An 18,512-nucleotide genomic window follows, 5' to 3' on the forward strand; every position below is an offset into this window, starting at 1 on the left:
GGCAGTGTTTAAATATTCCACCAATCAATACCAAATGAGAGACAGGTGAACAGAGAAAATGGAGGGAAACAAACAAGAGGCAGGAAGTTGCCCAAATAAGGACATGGGTGTTACTCCGGGCACATGACCAACACATGGCTACAAACATAAACAAAGTCCAGAATTATCACACTCCAACAGGTAGGGGGAGACAAAAACAACAGTCCATACGAGAATCCTGACAGATTATAGGTTTAAGCCAGTGAGTTAATCAAATCTATCACAAATACAGCGATTTAATTGATTTACAATTCTTTACGGGTAAATGGTTGTTATCAAGATAAAGTTAAAGGTTGGGTATGGAATTCTCTTTTTTGGCCATTTTTGCAAAATTACTTGAAATCCTTATCATAACCCGCTTACAGCCACTGAGTTAGAAGTACTGACACGAAAATTAAACAAGTCAATCATCTGTGGAACGGGCAGGGCTCCAAAAACTCCAGCCAATGATTTTCAGAACCACCGAGTGGCATTGGACAGTAAGTACGTCAATCAAACGGTCGTACTGCACACCCCCTCCCCCGGTCCCCGCGAGTGACCCCTTCGTGCACATACTCAAAGCTCATGACCCAGAGCAGGCTTCTGTTTGTTGTTATCCTGCGGTAGCTACTGGAGCTAGCTAACTAGCTAATCCACATTTGGACCTAGCAGTAGCACTAGAAGCAACCCTAAACTCCAACCTAGCTAGCCTGGCTCGCTCTCGCGCATCTGTGTTCGCGCTCGTGCATGATTGCGCGTCCATGTACTTGGAATGGGTGGAGTCAGAGTCAGCTTTGAAGGAGAGGGGGTAGGGCCATTTGAGTTGTGTGTTTTCAAAATCTGCTGGCGTTTCGCAAATCCCATACCCAAAATGTAAGTATGAATGTCATTGTTATTAAACAAATATAGCATCTTTAGTTAGCTGAAGTCCCAAGCCTGTTGGTAAGGATTGTAAATGAACTGCGATCCACTCCATCCTGGTTTAGGAAGCTGAACGTGAGAAGCTTCTTCATGATTTAACTTCAAACCTAACCGCAAGAAAGTACAAGTCAGCATTAAACATTAAACACATTATCAATGTGATGTTGTACTGTTAATATATTACTGTGATGATGCACTGTTAACATATGACTGTTAATGTTAATCTATTAGTGTGATGAAGTACTGTTAGAATATTACTGTGATGAAGTACTGTTCAAATATGATTGTTAATCTATTAAGGTACGGCCACACTGAACGTATTACGTGCGTAACACGCTTAACCTGCCGCTTGATCATTGTGCGTCACAAAAATGGTTCAACGCACCTAACGCGCCTATACGGAGCTAGATGAGCCCGCCCTAAACTTATTGGCCCCCGCTACTTTTCTTTTGCTCCACAAACATGGCCGAGATCACCACCATCGCTGCGCTGTATTTGCTGTGGGAGTTCGAGGAGAGTAGGAAACCCAAACGCCGTCGTGTTTGGGTGCATGACATCCTCCGTAGGCGCTCACAGCTGGGTGGGTTTCACCACCTCCTCCAGGAACTCCGCCTGGATGACGGCCGGTTCCAGACGTATTTTCGGTTGACTTGGGCCATGTCTGATGACCTGCTAGCCCGGGTTGGTGCCAGGATCTCCCGTCAGGACACCAACTACAGGCGCTCCTTATCAGCTGCTGAGCGTCCGTCCTCGTCTCTCTGCCAGTGACGTCGGGTCAAGCTCAACGCTGATTGGCTATCGCGGATAAGCGTCACTCGTAGGAGCGTAAAAAGAAAAAAATATTGAACTCCGCGAGTAGGTGCGTTGGGCGCGTTATTTAGGTGTGTAAAATGCCTAAATCAACGCGCTTAACGCGGTATTTTAGCGCGTGTCACGCATCTAAACGCCTAAACCAATGGTTCCCGGTGCAAAAATGCTGATTTTCTAGACCTCTAACGTGCGTAACACGTTCAGTGTGGCCGTACCTTTACTGTGGTGAAGTACTGTTAATAGTTGTATTACTATCGCTGTGATAAAGTAGACTGCAAACAAATATAACTGTAAACATATGACTCTGAATAAGTATTGTAAAGTGGTAAAGTACTGACTGTGATCAGAGGTCGGGCCTCAGGAGCCGGATTCTGCCCCTCAGTGTTCTCAGAGCTGGTGTCAGAACCTGGGAAGTATCAGAATGGGAGGAGGTGAAGTCATGAGCTAGATGTATCTAGATCTATAGAGCTGTATAGTCCAGTGAGCTAGATGTATCTAGATCTATAGAGCTGTATAGTCCAGTGAGCTAGATGTATCTAGATCTATAGAGCTGTATAGTCCAGTGAGCTAGATGTATCTAGATCTATAGAGCTGTATAGTCCAGTGAGCTAGATGTATCTAGATCTATAGAGCTGTATAGTCCAGTGAGCTAGATGTATCTAGATCTATAGAGCTGTATAGTCCAGTGAGCTAGATGTATCTAGATCTATAGACCTGTATAGTCCAGTGAGCTAGATGTAAATACATCTACAGCGCTGTATAGTCCAGTGAGCTAGATGTATCTAGATATACAGAGCTGTATAACCCAGTGAGCTAGAAAAGTCACCAAGGTCTCTGTGTTGTAAGTGGTGTTAATCATAAGAACAGAACTGCAGTAAACACTCATTTTAATCACCAACTGGTTTGTGATGCTTCTCTGAATCTAAGGATCAAGAGAAATGTTTAGTGTTGTAACAGTGGTGAATATCCTGATGTTATTATACTTTCATATTCTTAATGCCACAACATCTCAGTGGACATTGGAGGAGGTTCATCATTCAGAGGTGGAGAGGTTTCTACCACCAGACCACCAGTGGGTAAAGACAACCAATCAGATCGTAGGAAGGGGACAGGAAGTAGGAGCAGGTGGAGATCAGGTGTTTGTCCACCTGGATAGTTTGATCCTCTCACCGTTCCTCTTCTGGTACACAAAGACTCCAACAGCAGCAGCAGCAGCAGCGAGGAGGAGAACAACGAACCCAATGATGATGGGGATGGTGAGGCCACTCTGGACCTCTGAAGGTACATCAAACAAATACAATCAGTCGTGTAATAATAGATGATGGACAGAGACTCTCTCCCTTCCATCCCTCCATCATTGAACCACATGTCAACGTCACGTGATGCTACACACACGACTAACACAACGTCAGTGTAACTATTCCTCTATAATCTATTCTGGAGCTCAGGGTCACTCTGGGACTGATCTGAGCCTAGCCCTATTCATAGAACTCATTTACCCACAATCCACCCTGTTCTGCTGCAGTGAGCTACTCCTGAGAGCTGTGTGTTTACCCAGTAGCTTCAGCAGTGTCCAGGTACACCTGGCAGTGGTTGTGATGAGGTCAGGTGGAGGGGGTGAGACATGTGTTCCCCCCCTCCATCTCCTCCAACACCAGTCTTACCCCAGTTGGTCCTGATGAGGGCGGGGTCCAGGGGGGTGGAGATGTCCTCGATGCCTTTCAGCTGGACCACACACTCGTACCTCCCCCAGTCCTCCTGTGGGACGGCCGTGAGGTTGAGGTCCACGCTGACCTGGAAGGTCCCGTCGTGGTTGGGGAGGACCTCCCCGGGGTCCACCTGCTCATGGAGCTCCTGGCCGTCTCTCCTCCAGAACACCACCACCCTGTCAGGGTAGAAGCCTGTAGCATGGCACACCACTGGGGAGGAGGGGCTCCTCTGGAGCAGAGACACCCGTGGACGCTCTGGAGAGAGAGGGGGGGGGGGGGGAAGAGAGAGAGAGAGAGAGAGAGAGAGAGAGAGAGAGAGAGGAGAGAGAGAGAGGGGGGGGGAGAGAGAGAGAGAGAGAGAGAGAGAGAGAAACAGAGAGAGAGAGGGGGAGAGAGAGAGGGGAGAGTGAGAGAGAGAGGGGGGATAGAGATAAGGGAGAGAGAGAGGGGGGAGGAGAGAGACAGAGCGAGAGAGAGAGGGGGGGGGAGAGACAAAGAGAGAGAGGGGGGGAGAGAGAGAGAGGAGAGAGTGAGAGAGAGAGGGGGGGATAGAGATAAGGGAGAGAGAGAGGGGGGGGGGTGATAGAGATAAGGGAGATAGAGAAACACATAGGGAGCGGGGGAAGAGAGAGAGAGAGTGGGGGGGGAGAGTGGGGGAGAGAGAGAGAGAGAGAGAGGGGGGGGAGAGAGAGAGCAAGAGAGGGGGGAGAGAGAGAGAGAGAGAGAGGGGGGGGAGAGAGAGAGAGAGAGGGGGGGGAGAGAGAGAGAGAGAGAGAGAGAGGGGGGGGGGAGAGAGAGAGGGGGGGGGGAGAGAGGGGGGGAGAGAGAGAGAGAGAGAGAGAGAGAGAGAGAGCGAGAGAGAGAGAGAGAGAGAGAGAGAGAGAGAGAGAGAGAGAGAGAGAGAGAGAGAGAGGGGGGGAGAGAGAGAGAGAGAGAGAGAGAGAGAGGGGGGGAGAGAGAGCGAGAGAGGGGGGGGGGGGACAGAGACTCAGAGACGTGAGTGTGTCGACGCCCAGCACCAGGTCATGTGACTCTACCTGTTCTCTGCAGAGTGCTCTTCCCATAGGACAGGTACTTCTTCAGCCCACCAACACACTCCTTGTTGTAGAAGTACTTCTGGTATTGTAATCGAGCTTTATCCTCATTCCATCTCTGTGTGTCGGAGACAGCCTGAGGTACTGCAGCGACCCAGGTCAGGGTCTTCAGGTCCAACGACATGAAGTCCTCTCCATCATAACCATACTGTCTATAACCATCAGTAGAATCATCCTCATCATCCCACTCACAGCCATACATGAACTGATATATGTGGATACCTGAGAGAGAGAGAGAGAGAGACAGAGAGAGAGGGGGGGGGGGGGGTGAGCGAGAGAGAGAGAGAGAGAGAGAGAGAGAGAGAGAGAGAGAGAGAGAGAGAGAGAGAGAGAGAGAGAGAGAGAAAGAGAGAGAGAGAGGAGGGAGAGAGAAAGGGTGAGATTACTTGTATTTTATTCTTCATTAACATTAAATAAACACAGACACACACAAACCATATGAACATTCCGGTCTGACCCCTTCCTGCCCTCGGGGTTCGACCGGGCCAAGTTTCGGTGCGGGGGTACCAGGCCCTAGAATAAGGTATTCAAATTTCAGGGCGGTAGGACCTTCCTATCTCAAAAACTGTTTTTCCACCACATTCTGAACCATTAGGACTTGCAGGCAACACTTCTGAGGGGCTTTGTCCAAATGACAGTCCATTTGGGAAAACTTTTCTTTTTTTCTCTAAGGGCTAGAACTCCAAATCTCGGATATGTCGTTCTCGAGGCCCCGGGAAATGTCTGTAAACATTTTAGCATCCCTAGCTATCTCGAAAAGGCCGGAAAAGGGGCGTGACCTCCAAAAGTACAGTAAATGTACATAAGACAGAGGTTAGTTTCTAGTCCCCATTTTTTGTGGGATGGAGGTATACATTTGTGGCTTAAGGTGTGTAGACACAGCTGGCCTGTGGCCACGTTTTTGAAGTCTGGGGTCAAAAGGTCAAAAGGAGCCGGCACCACGTCGCTTATGAGATAACAAAAAGTTAATGTGTGTTTCTCTCAGAACTTTTTGTCATCATTAAAGAGAGGCCTGATTCTCAGATATGCGTGTTGGATGGCTAGGGTGTAGGTCTGGGAAGAACTTCAGGCCAAAATCTTGAAAGCGAGCCGCTGGGTGAGGTGTAACGAGATGGAGCACTTGCTGAGTCATTTCCTGTAGGGCTGGAGCCACAGGTTGATGCGTATACGTCATTTGAGACCCCCTTTGATATATAAGGGACCCCAAGGTATAGCTTACTCAGTCACCTATTGCATTATTGCATTACTTCCTTTAGGGCTTCGGCATCCTAATTGATCATTGTAGTAGGCCTATAATTGAATGACCTCTTTCATATACTGTATATGATACCACCACCACTTGGACGTGGCAACAATTCTCCAAATCCATATGGGGAGGGGCGGGGGGGGGGGTGCTGGTGGACAGTAGGAGTGTACACTAGACATAAATAGGAAGCAAACTCAGAAGGAGGACTGACCTCTCACACATACATAATTAATTGTTTAAAATAACCCTGCCTCATTAAATCAATGAGCTTGGCGTTTTGCTTTAAAAAATAGGTGACAGACGAAGTCTAAACTGCAGAAAATAAAAACATCCAACGTGCCTTTTAAGGATACCTTGGAATATCTGTCTATTTTTTAACCATCGGACCCCAGTTTACGACAAAAACAACACAATGGACGGCAGCTCCTTTGCCGCGTGGTTTTTAGAGCCATGTAAGGATTAGAGGGGCTGGTCGATAGCAACCACCATAGCAACCATGACGGTCAAGTGACTGGATGCAGCCCCGTTGAAAAAAATAGAATACCACCCTACACACTCAAGGAGATTAATTATATTTAAATTATTATGACCATGGAGCCTTTATTTGTATGGGGTACATTGGGGTTGGTTTACATTTTGTTCTTTGGAGCACAGTTATTTTAATTTATTTTCAGTTTTTGAGGAGGTGCTTCAAAAATGCACAATTTTCTGCAATCATCCAAAATCCAATGGAAAAACCCGTTGGCTTGTTGTCAAGGGAACCCAGGGGGACGCTCACTTCCGGGTTGGCCAACATACGTCATCCCTCCACCACTCTATACTGTAAAAACATATGTTCAAGTTTAATGATAATGCATGAATTTATTCTTTATTCTGCCATAGTAACACTGTAAATAAATGGCAAAAAATAGGCTGAGAACGAATTCGTATTTACGATATGTTCAATAAAAAGTAATCACGGACAAAATACGTTTTTCAGACAAACGTAATTGAGAATGCCGAATAGTTCTCTGGGAACGTGATTTTGATGAGATAGGGTCTCTCTGTTAAACAGTTGTCAAACAAAGCGGACGGACGTGGTCTCTATAGCAACGACCTCAGCTACCCAACACTGATCAAAAAAAATATTGTTTCTCCCAATCAAAGCACAAAACAGGACAACTGATGTCCATAGCCTTAACCCATACATGTTGTGTAATTAACAAGGACACGTTGGTGTAGTTGTGTTGAGTAATGTCACAGATTTCACTGTAAAATCGCCGTTAATGTGCAGCCATCGGGTCTTCCGTTAGCCAATGGGATGAATGCTCATAGCTTCATATATTGCCATGAAGGGATTACATTGTAATGAGTGGAAAACCCCCTGCAATCGAAAAAAGCAGCACAAGGTCCTCCGTTAGCCAATGGGATGAATGCTCATAGCGTCTCTATGTGCAGCCATCGGGTCAAACCCCATGCGTTGAAGAAAGAAGCACAAGGGTATCCTTTTGCGTCAGAAGCTGAAGCCAAAGTCACTGACCGTTTGTCAAAAATCGACAGGCTCGGAGTGAGAATGTGTTGGTTTCATCTCATGAATCATTGAAAATTATTCTAAAAGTTTGTAGTTAACATGAAAAAATGTCTAACTCCAAAATAAAAATACAATTAAATTCACAGATAAAGTAACAAGACACATAGTTAATGGAGGTAAGGGCTACTAATATTCTTAAATGCCCCGCGTACTGAAATACTTACGGGAAGTAGTATTTCTCAATCCGTGCTCATCATGAAAGTAATAATCTAGTGTCATACGATTTCAAACGCCCCTTCAGTGGACTGTACCATTTCTGTGCCTTCAGCATCTTTTGACTTTTGTTTACTTGACATCACTCGACTATTGCTCCATTACGAAACTCTGGCGGCACTGGCAGGTTATGCAGGTTATGTGTGTTCGTCGCTACCAATAGAGCTGCGAGGAGAGCTTCGGTATCAAGGTGACGGTTCCTTATGAGTTGTGAAAAAATGCAAGTCAACTAGTTTTGTAGATCATAAACAAACAAATTAGGTTGAGTCACTTGATGTTTGTCATTTCTTTCCTCCGTGGTATTAGCCTACTGTCCTACTTTTAGTTCAAAATAATATATTGCCTTATAGTTATTAGATTTAGTGATATAATGTACGTCCTTTATTTCAGTTAGGGGAGTAGGCAAATGGATTTCAAAGCCAGGAGGAGGGGCATTATGTCAATGCATAACATAGCGTTTATGTTCTGCAATCATCTCTGTTATATAGCCTTCATCGCCACTGTGGGTGTACGTTCGAAGTAGGCCCATGATGTATGGATATTGTAACGTCAGTGGGGTTGGTTCAGTGTTCACTTGTTGTCATGTAAGTTAGCCTGCGGCCTGCATTCAGCTCGCCGCTGCCCCAACCTGCAGGTCACGTGAATGAGCAATCGAGAAAAATCCTCCCATTATACTTTCTTGATTAAGTTGGTGTTGTTTGGTGTTTCCCCAAGATATCTGTTAGCATGTGTTTCTTTCTTCAGAATTAGCTACCTGGCATAGGCATTTCATTCAATTTCAGAAGAATGTAGGCCACACACCGTAAGTGTGTAATGATGAAGGTATGAATATAGAGGCAGGGCTTTCTAATGACGCCATCGCCCCCCCCAATGGGAATGCTGACCCCCCCCCCCCACCCCCCGAAGCTGGTGGGGTAATTGGAACACAGTTTGGGAGCATGGTGAAACTTTATTCTGGGTTTAAATGACGAATATCTAAATGTGAGAGGTCAGACATCAGATATAAACTTACCTCCTGTCTGGTTAAAGAGCTTCTTCAGATACAAAATGTCGGCCTTGATGCCCTGCTGGTTACCCAGAGCCCTTTCAGTTATCATCTCCAGTTCACCTGGATGATCTCTGTAGAACTGTTCCGTCCAGGCCTGTTTCAGCACTATTTCCTGGGTGTTGCTGTCATAGTACCCAAACTGAACTCCATCCATCATCCCAACAGCAACAAACTCTGGGAAGGTTGTGAGTCCAGACGACGACGTGAGGAAATACTGCAGAGAGTGAAGCACTGTAGACAGACAGACAGACAGGTTAATACGGTACATCACTGTAGACAGACAGACAGGTTAATACGGTACATCACTGTAGACAGACGGACAGACAGGTTAATACGGTACATCACTGTAGACAGACAGACAGTCAGGTTAATACGGTACATCACTGTAGACAGACAGACAGGTTAATACGGTACATCACTGTAGACAGACAGACAGACAGGTTAATACGGTACATCACTGTAGACAGACAGACAGACAGACAGGTTAATACGGTACATCACTGTAGACAGACAGACAGACAGGTTAATACGGTACATCACTGCAGACAGACAGACAGGTTAATACGGTACATCACTGTAGACAGACAGACAGACAGGTTAATACGGTACATCACTGTAGACAGACAGACAGACAGGTTAATACGGTACATCACTGTAGACAGACAGACAGACAGGTTAATACGGTACATCACTGTAGACAGACAGAAAGACAGGTTAATACGGTACATCACTGTAGACAGACAGACAGACAGACAGGTTAATACGGTACATCACTGTCGACAGACAGACAGACAGACAGGTTAATACGGTACATCACTGTAGACAGACAGACAGACAGGTTAATACGGTACATCACTGTCGACAGACAGACAGACAGACAGTTTAATACGGTACATCACTGTAGACAGACAGACAGGTTACGACAGACAGGTTAATACGGTACATCACTGTAGACAGACAGACAGACAGACAGGTAGCTGTACATCACTATAGACATACAGACAGGTTACGACAGACAGGTTAATACTGTTCATCCCTCTAGACAGAAAGGCCCATGGCCCCTCCCCCTGCTCTATGGCTCCCCCTGTCCTATGGCTCCGCCCCCTGTCACATGGCTCCGCCCCCTGGCCGTCCAGGTAATGTAGGAACCTTCAGTTTGATCTTATTGACATCCAAACATCTCACTGTAGCCCACAGCGCTCGCTGCCAGACCACTAACTACAAAACAACCTGCTGCCTCTTAATCATTACTGCTGACATGAATAATAAACTATTATTGAAATAGCTATTAAAATGTTGTCATAATTATAAGCACATTGGTGAATTTCTGTATTCGATGCCGGCATATTAACTATCTTCACATTGCTATCATTGGAATGATAATAATTAATAATATAATTATTATATAAATATATTTCATAATAATATATTGATAGCAATGATAACAATTATATTAGTGTGTGTCTGCGTGTTTATATGCGTGTGTGCGCGTGAGTGATGATTCTCAAAGAACGTTGACTAGTTAATAATAAGATATCACTGAGTGTTAATATAATACTTAGGATTCAAAGTAGACTTAAAGTCAGTGGCAGTTTTAACATAGAGGCACAGGCATGCGGCCGCTTGGCCACATACAGCAGAGATGCAGAGATGAGGCAAGACAAGTCTAAACGTGATAATAAAATAAAGGGTTATGAAAAGGGTTAGGAAATAAAGTTACCCAAGCGGCTCAAATAAAAGAAAAATGAAAAAAGACGCCGGAAAGTATTTGGCAATGCTGCCAAAGATGACACACTTTGTTATGGCTACTGTTGGGGACACAGACAGGAACAACAACGTCCAAAGCGTTGAACACGCCGCTACAGCAGCAGCAGCAGCTAGCTGTGAAGTGGCGCTAGGTGAAGACCTGTGAGAAGACGTCAATAAGTAGGGCTGTTAGAAGCGTGTGATGTGGAGAACATTTTATCCTCTCTCTCTCTCTCTCTCTCTCTCTCTCTCTCTCTCTCTCTCTCTCTCTCTCTCTCTCTCTCTCTCTCTCTCTCTCTCTCTCTCTCTCTCTCTCTCTCTCTCTCTCTCTCTCTCTCTCTCTCTCTCGTACAAAGGCTTGTTTGTAGAATGTTTGAATTGTCAATCTCAATTGCAATGCCAATTGCAACCTCACTCACACATACAAAGTCAATTACTCATCATGGCAATATTTGCTAAGTATATGACTGTTTGTGATGTTTCGCTAAATATATCACTGTTTGTGGGGGTTCACCCTAACTACTTCTCTTGCTGGTTATGTTGATATTGATTTGATCTTAATAATAAACAGTGCTGGTTTGTCTGGCATTTTGGCAAAGACAGGTGTTATCTGAAACCTTATTCTCTTTCTAGTTCCATCGTGACTATTAGTTTGTGGACTGCTACACTTTGTGCGTTCTCCACTTTCCATCTTTATTTTGGAGTAATAAAGTGTACATAGCTTTGGCTTGGGCCCCCAATTTGCTAAATCTGCCACTGTGAATACCTGCCTGTAAAGGGTGCAGCAAGATGAGGAAGTAAAAAAACTGTGTTTAAGACCTTTAATGCTATTAGGCCATCAACAGCTGCAGTCATGTAGAACATTTTCCGTCAATTTCCTCAGAACATATTAAACCACACTGAGAAACAGCCAACAATACAAAAAACAGTGGTAAAAATCAAAGTATCTAACAAAATACTGATGTAGGCCTACATGTAGTCCTGTTTACTTAGACTGCTCGTTCATTTTCTACACAAAACACAAAAAATAGTTAAAAACTAAATAATTATTTTTAAAACACATTACATGAATCATTGTTGTAGGCTTTAAACTTAAAAACAGTCTCTGACATTGCTTATATAGTGTGTGTGTGTGTGTGTGTGTGTGTGTGTGTGTGTGTGTGTGTGTGTGTGTGTGTGTGTGTGTGTGTGTGTGTGTGTGTGTGTGTGTGTGTGTGTGTGTGTGGTGTGTATGTCTGTGTGTGCCACCTTGCCTTGGCCCCTTTCTGAATTGCAGCCTGTAAAGGGTTTAGCAAGATATGAAGGAAGAAACACAAGAAGAACCCAACCCAACAAGATGACTCATTGACAAGAAATGAAGGAAGAAAATAACCCTGTCTATTAGAGAACCACACAACAGTACAAACGTGATATATATTTTTTTTTCTCTGTTCTGTTTTAAAGATCGAATGAGGTGGGCCCCATACATATCGTCGCCTTGGGCCCCCAATTTGCTAAATCCGCCACTGCTTAACGTACACGGAGTCTCTCCTAACTGTAGTTTAATGTTTGGTTCTGATAATAGATTGTACATTTGGGAACGACATCATCAAACCAGTGCACTGGTTTCGTTCTCACAGTTCGAATTCAGAATAAATGTTCTTACATTAGTTTAAATACTCACAGTAAAAGCTGAATCATGTTGTGGATTAATTTAACTCATTAGAGAGGATACTCAAATGCTTTTCAACCAAATTAGGGAATCTAAGCATCGTCTCTTCAGGGACCATGAACCAAACATTTTGGAAGGATAGTTTTGAAAAGTAAAAACTTTACTCAGTCTTACCTGAGGACACACCGTGACCAAAGACCAAAAGCAGCAGCCCTATCAGCGCCTTCATATCGATGTATTCAGAAGAACAGCTCGAGGAGATTATCCGCAGAGACGTGACTCCGAGTCCATCATCAGACGCACTGACCAGGAAACATGCGGAATTCAAAGAGGAGAACTTCAAAGTGAAACTAACTCTTACCCACACACACACACACACACACACACACACACACACACACACACACACACACACACACACACACACACACACACACACACACACACACACACACACACACACAGAAATTAGTATTTGTTTTCTAATACTTCTTTGGAACAAAGTATTCTGCTGTTCATAAGGTTAGACGAATCGCTAGTGGTTTTTTCTTATGACACGGTGTGACTTCTCATGTGGTACTTCAGTGTGACCTGTAGGGGGGAGTATAACATCAAATAATGAACCATCACGCATCCAGTCTCGGGACCCATTAATAAATCCCAGAAGTCATTTATCAAGGAGAACTACTCCACGGTCGATGCATTGGAAAAGTGGCGGACTCAGGGGGGGGGGGGGGGGCAGGGGGGGCGACCGCCCCCCCTGCCCCCCCCCCCCTCGTGGCTCAATGGTTGAAAAAGCGCGCTAAAGTGCACTTCAAGAGTGTCGAAAACGAGAGGAAATGCCTTATTGGCTGCCCATTTCACGTGCAAAACGTGATTTGGTGCCCTCTAGGGTGCTCCTTCATACAATAAATTATGATGATGTGCCCTCTAGAACAAGAAAATTCAATGACGTGCCTTAATGAGTGCCCTTATAGTCCCCTTCTGCCTGTCTGGTGCCCTTTTAGTGCCCCCTTTAGTACCCTGATAGTACCCTTCTGCCCGTCTGGTCCTTCAAGTGCCCTTCTGCCCGTCTGGTCCTTCTAGTGCCCTTCTAGCACCCTTCTAGTGCCCTTCTAGTGCCCTGATAGTGCCCTGATAGTGCCCTTCTATTGCCCTGATAGTGCCCTTCTGCCCGTCTGGTCCTTCTAGTGCCCTTCTAGTGCCCTTCTAGTGCCCTTGCAGTGCCCTTCTAGTGCCCTTCTAGTGCCCTTCTATTGCCCTGATAGTGCCCTTCTATTGCCCTGATAGTGCCCTTCTGCCCGTCTGGTCCTTCTAGTGCCCTTCTAGTGCCCTTCTAGTGCCCTTCTAGCACCCTTCTAGTGCCCTTCTAGTGCCCTGATAGTGCCCTTCTAGTGCCCTGATAGTGCCCTTCTGCCCGTCTGGTCCTTCTAGTGCCCTTCTAGTGCCCTTCTATTGCCCTGATAGTGCCCTTCTGCTCGTCTCGTCCTTATAGTGCCCTTTTAGTGCTCTTCTGCCCGTCTGGTGCCCTTCTAGTGCCCTTCTGCTCGTCTGGTCCTTATAGTGCCCTTCTAGTGCCCTTCTGCCCGTCTGGTGCCCCCATGGTTGAAAAAGTGTGCTAAAGTGCCCTCTATGGTGGTGAAAATGAGAGAAAGTGCCTTATTGGCTGCCCTTTACACATGAACGAAAATTAATGAGTGCTCTAGGTTGCCCCTGATGATGATGATGTGCCTTCTGGAGCAAGAATATGGCAAACCGAAAAAAACATGTTGTGGTTCGCTATTGAGGTGCAGACATTCCTCTCTTTGGTAGCTGACGAACGGGGAATGCGAGGCGTTGCTTTCATGTGGCGTCGCCATGACAAACAGCTACATCGAGTGGTAATCTCCACTGGATAACGAAGCAAAAAGCGGACTAAGAGTATGTCAGAACCCATAGTGGAAAAGCGCAATTAGATGCCAAGTTAGAAAAACTTAATATTTTCAGTTTGCATAATACGTTTAAAATGTATATACATTTTTTGAGCATTCAAGATCATTCAGATGTAGGTCGTTTCGTGCAAGAGAGCCGATAATGGTCAGCTATCAGCTGAACATGAAGGAAAACTTCCTTAAATGTTTCCGTAGCTGGCTGTCAGCGGTCAATGACTGCACGGTAGCGGCACATTGAATTTTCTCCAGTCTAATTTTTAGTTAAATGTTAGTAAAGATGGAAGCAGTCAGGCATCCTCCTTTCTTTGGCTAAAATGTGAAAGTGCACAATGATGTGAACAACTCATTTTGGTGTTTATAAAGTCGCTGTAATAAGGGGAAACAGTGTCTTTGAAGCAATTTTTTTCCTGGGGGAGGACCCCCAGACCCCCCGTTTAAATTATGAGCCGAACTATTCTTTTATGTGCTACATGGAGATGTAACAAGTGGCCCCAATGGGACCTTGAACGCAGCGCTTGCTATGGTTAGGGGATAGGACCTTCCAGGCAGCGCTGCCTTTAAGGCTCCGTTGGGGGAACAAAACACCATCAAGTTAGAAAAGCCACTGTGTCCGCTGGTGGGGCCCCATGTAGTCCAGAATGTGCTCTTTTTATTTTTTCGCCCCTGCCCTTCAAACAGTCTGAGTCCGCCACTGCATTGGAATGTATGTCGAACTATATACCGTGTATCCATCTACTTATTTCTAGGAAGATACTCTTCAGCAGAGAGAATTAGCAAAACAGATGAATGGGTGAGAGTGTGAATGGATGAATGGGTGAATGGTTGAGAGGTTGGATGGTGGAGGATGTGAATAGGTGAGCGTGTGAATAGGTGAGCGTGTGAATAGGTGAGCGTGTGAATAGGTGAGCGTGTGAATAGGTGAGCGTGTGAATAGGTGAGCGTGTGAATAGGTGAGCGTGTGAATAGGTGAGTGTGTGAGCGTGTGAATAGGTGAGCGTGTGAATAGGTGAGCGTGTGAATAGGTGAGCGTGTGAATAGGTGAGCGTGTGAGCGTGTTAATAGGTGAGCGTGTGAGAGGTTGAAGGCGCGCCCCCTGACCGGCGGCCTCGTTGTAGTGCACGCTGACGCGGTCCAGCTGCAGGTCACTAAACATGGTATCAACGGTATTCAACACTCTGTCATCATTCAAAACGGCCCTCAAAACACACCTCATCACCGTCAAACCACCCTTGCTCTTTTAAAACTTTGTTTTGTGTGGACCACTCTGTGGACCACACACACTGGCACACACAGCACTGTCAAATGCTCATCAAGTCAAATGTATTAATTAAGCTCATGTTTATAAAGCGCACCGTCTCTGTATGCTCAAAATGTGGTTATGTTTTTGTTATGCCTCCTCTGTACTCGAAAAGCTCTTCCTTCCACTGGACGCTTGCAGACTCAACGCAGGAACAGCTGTTCATGGACACACTGTACCAAGGAGCCATTGGTTTGAATGCTGAATGCTCTGTGGAATAGACCAACATATACACTGAGAAACACTACTTTAACAGAATGACGAATGCTTTGTGGAATAGACCAACATATACACTGAGAAACACTACTTTAACAGAATGCTGAATGCTCTGTGGAATAGACCAACATATACACAGAGAAACACTACTTTAACAGAATGGCGAATGCTCTGTGGAATAGACCAACATATACACTGAGAAACACTACTTTAACAGAATGTGTCTACACAATGTGACATGTTTGTGTGTGTTGTTGAAATGAGAGTCAGAAGGAGGGAGAGAGTAACGGAGTGGGGGAGAAAGAGAGGGAGAGAGAGAGAGAGAATGAGAGAGGGGAGAGAGAGAGAGGGGTTTTAAAATATTTACAACTCAGGTTTTCCCCCCCCGCAATGCTAAAATAAATGTTGACAGTGGCAAGTGTTTTGTTAAAAAAGCGGTGTTGTTACATAAATTATGTCACACCTTAATTATACTTTTACAAAAGATGAAAAGCCTGTTTTATTGTTAGACCATAATATTGTCAAATCAAGGCAAGTTTTGATGGGATTTCTATGCTGCAACAAGGCAGTTTACAAACAATGGTGTTGTACTTTGCTGCTCCAAAACGTTGCCTAATAATGTGCCGAAGATGTTTATGTATGGTTTTTTTGTGTACCAAGTGCCCCGCGATGATAACTGCATCAGTGTTGTGTTGGTCAATAAACCAAATGAACAAAATATGCGAGTTTCATCAAATAAATTTCTGTGGAACCTTTTGACATACTAGAATTATGATTCAATTATATGTATAAACAACTTAGTAAAAAATGATGTGGATGAGAACCTTATGTTTTAATCAATTTAACTTAATTGCATTATTTTATTGCTACAAATAAGATGCATGTTGAAAGGACAAATTTAAAATATGTAGCCTGCAACTATATTCTTTAAATCCAGCTTACATAATCGACAAACGTAACATTGTAGCTTTTAACTCAGCTAATACAATGTTATGGAACCTGCTGACAAAAGACATTGAATTGAGGTCAATGTTTCCTTTGGCCCCGGGGGTCCGGTTCTGTTCCAGTGCTGTTGAGGGAGACGAAAGAAGAAAAAAGTTCTTAAGTAGCACTTTTTTCTTAACTATGTTCTTAAGACAAAATATAAGAAGATTTGATATTCTTGAATAATTTCTTTGTTTTTTCTTAACTTTTTTCTCAACTTTCTTCTTAATTTTTTTCCTAAGTTCCTACGTTTTTTCCTAAGAAAGTATTTAAGAACAAATGAGATTCTTGAAGACAAAGTTCTTGCATTTCTTCTCAAGTTTCTTCACTACTTTAAGAGAAGCCCTCACCATTCTTAAACCAGCTGCAGTGAAAAGGTAAGTCTTGATATGTATTTACTTCAACAACTTTGTAGGACATTTTTATTTATTTATTTAGTATTTGGTAGTCCTAGACAATGTATTTGTAATTTAAGTGGGTCAGAGTATTTTTTATATATATTTTTCTAATGTAGCCTATTACATAGAGCTTATTTTGGCAGTTGACATATAGTTGAAATGGACACTTCAGTCTGTGTGACATGTGTGCCTGTTGATTACACTACAATGCACTCTTAGTAAATCATGGAGACAGTTATTGATGTGTGTTCTACTTCATTTACATTTAGGGCATTTAGCAGTTGCTTTTATCCAAAGCGACTTACATCGGTTAATAAATCACTATGAACATATGTTTTTAAGTAGGCCAAGTTACTGAAACCATGTCCTTACTATTATTACTTTTAGATGGAAGTTCTTTGGGTGGCGGCTAGGGAGAGAATCCACTAGCCCTCCAGACCATGTCTTAATTAGACAGTATATGCTCTCTAGGCCAGCCATTCTTTTTCTAGCTGATAGCTTATCAGTTGATCTGAAAAGAGAAACAGGGCGATCAACACCACTTCCAGTGGTGTTGCAGATTATTGCTGCCCTGAGGTTCTATGCCTCTGGGTCTTTTCAAACGGTGGTGGGGGGCACACTGGGTGTAAGCCAGTCCTCCATTAGCAGAGTGGTCAGAGATGTTTCAAATGCACTCTGCAGAAGAGTAAGGCAGTTTAAAGAGTTTCCTACAACAGATGCAGAATGTATTACAGCCAAACAACAGTTCTTCAATATAGCCGGATTTCCAAATGTGCTGGGGGCAGTTGATGGGACACATATTGCAATCAAAGTAAGATAATGTTATTTATTTGAATTTTTTTGCAAATCTGTTTATGCTGTTTATGAACGTATCAGCTTGAATCAAAAAACATTTCACGTGGTGCTTGAAGTGTTACCTTAAGTATGAATTATTCCATACATTTTAATTCCATAGGCACCAAATGATGAGGAGGAGGCCTTTGTAAATAGGAAAAATTTCCAGTCGATAAACACACAGGTCATATTTGATGGAACGCTACGAGTGACAGACCGTGTTGCGAAGTGGCCGGGTAGCACCCACGACTCCTTTGTTCTCATGAATTCAGGAACAGGCATTACATTTAATGAGGGAGAAATGCCCGGTGGTTGGTTGTTAGGTGAGAACTACACATGAATTCTACTTTAGGTTGAAACAAAAACATACTGTATTGCCCTAACCAATGTCCTCTATGACAGGAGCCAGTGGCTATGCCTTAAGGCCATGGTTGATGACACCCATCCTTCACCCTGCAACAGAGCCAGATGAGCGCTACAGCCGGGCACAACGAAGAACACGTAGTGTTGTGGAGAGGTGCATCGGGGTAGTGAAGTCAAGGTTTAGGTGTATCGACCGTTCTGGTGGAGTCCTGAGAGGGCATGTACAATTATTACCCGTGCTTTTATCCTCCACGACATCTGCATTATGTACCGCTTGCCAATCCCTGACCTCCCAGATGATGATGACCCCGAGGGAGATGTCCCAGTCCCTGGCCCATGTAACACTGGCATGAGAGTGAGACAAGACCTCAATAGGAGGAGATTCATGTGAAGAAAAACCACAATAAACCACACATGAAAACCTCTGAGTGATTGCTGTTTTATTCTAGGTTCAGCATTATTA

At 44.3% G+C, this 18,512-nt stretch overlaps 1 protein-coding gene across 1 annotated transcript; it reads right to left on the reverse strand.

Annotated features, from left to right (window-relative positions):
• Positions 1 to 1,274: 1,274 nt before the first annotated feature.
• Positions 1,275 to 12,391, reverse strand: LOC115535446 (major histocompatibility complex class I-related gene protein-like). Its single transcript, XM_030346660.1, has 6 exons — positions 12,201 to 12,391; positions 8,594 to 8,860; positions 4,496 to 4,774; positions 3,414 to 3,713; positions 2,920 to 3,024; positions 1,275 to 2,155 (listed from the first exon to the last, which is right to left on the reverse strand). Exons 1-6 carry the CDS (start codon positions 12,253 to 12,255, stop codon positions 2,001 to 2,003), a joined length of 1,161 nt encoding a protein of 386 aa, XP_030202520.1. The 5' UTR covers positions 12,256 to 12,391; the 3' UTR covers positions 1,275 to 2,000.
• Between the last annotated feature and the right edge of the window lie 6,121 nt (positions 12,392 to 18,512).

The sequence above is a fragment of the Gadus morhua genome, chromosome 22 (assembly GCF_902167405.1).
Source record: "Gadus morhua chromosome 22, gadMor3.0, whole genome shotgun sequence".
Classification (NCBI taxonomy): domain Eukaryota; kingdom Metazoa; phylum Chordata; class Actinopteri; order Gadiformes; family Gadidae; genus Gadus; species Gadus morhua.

Coding starts and splice junctions, on each gene's coding strand:
- LOC115535446 (XM_030346660.1), bottom strand. CDS start 12,255: ATGAAGGCGCTGATAGGGCTGCTGCTTTTGGTCTTTGGTCACGGTGTG. Junction 3,714..4,495: donor GAGCACTCTGCAGAGAACAG/GTAGAGTCACAT, acceptor CTCTCTCTCCAG/AGCGTCCACGGGTGTCTCTG. Junction 2,156..2,919: donor TGTGTACCAGAAGAGGAACG/GTGAGAGGATCA, acceptor GATACTTCCCAG/GTTCTGACACCAGCTCTGAG.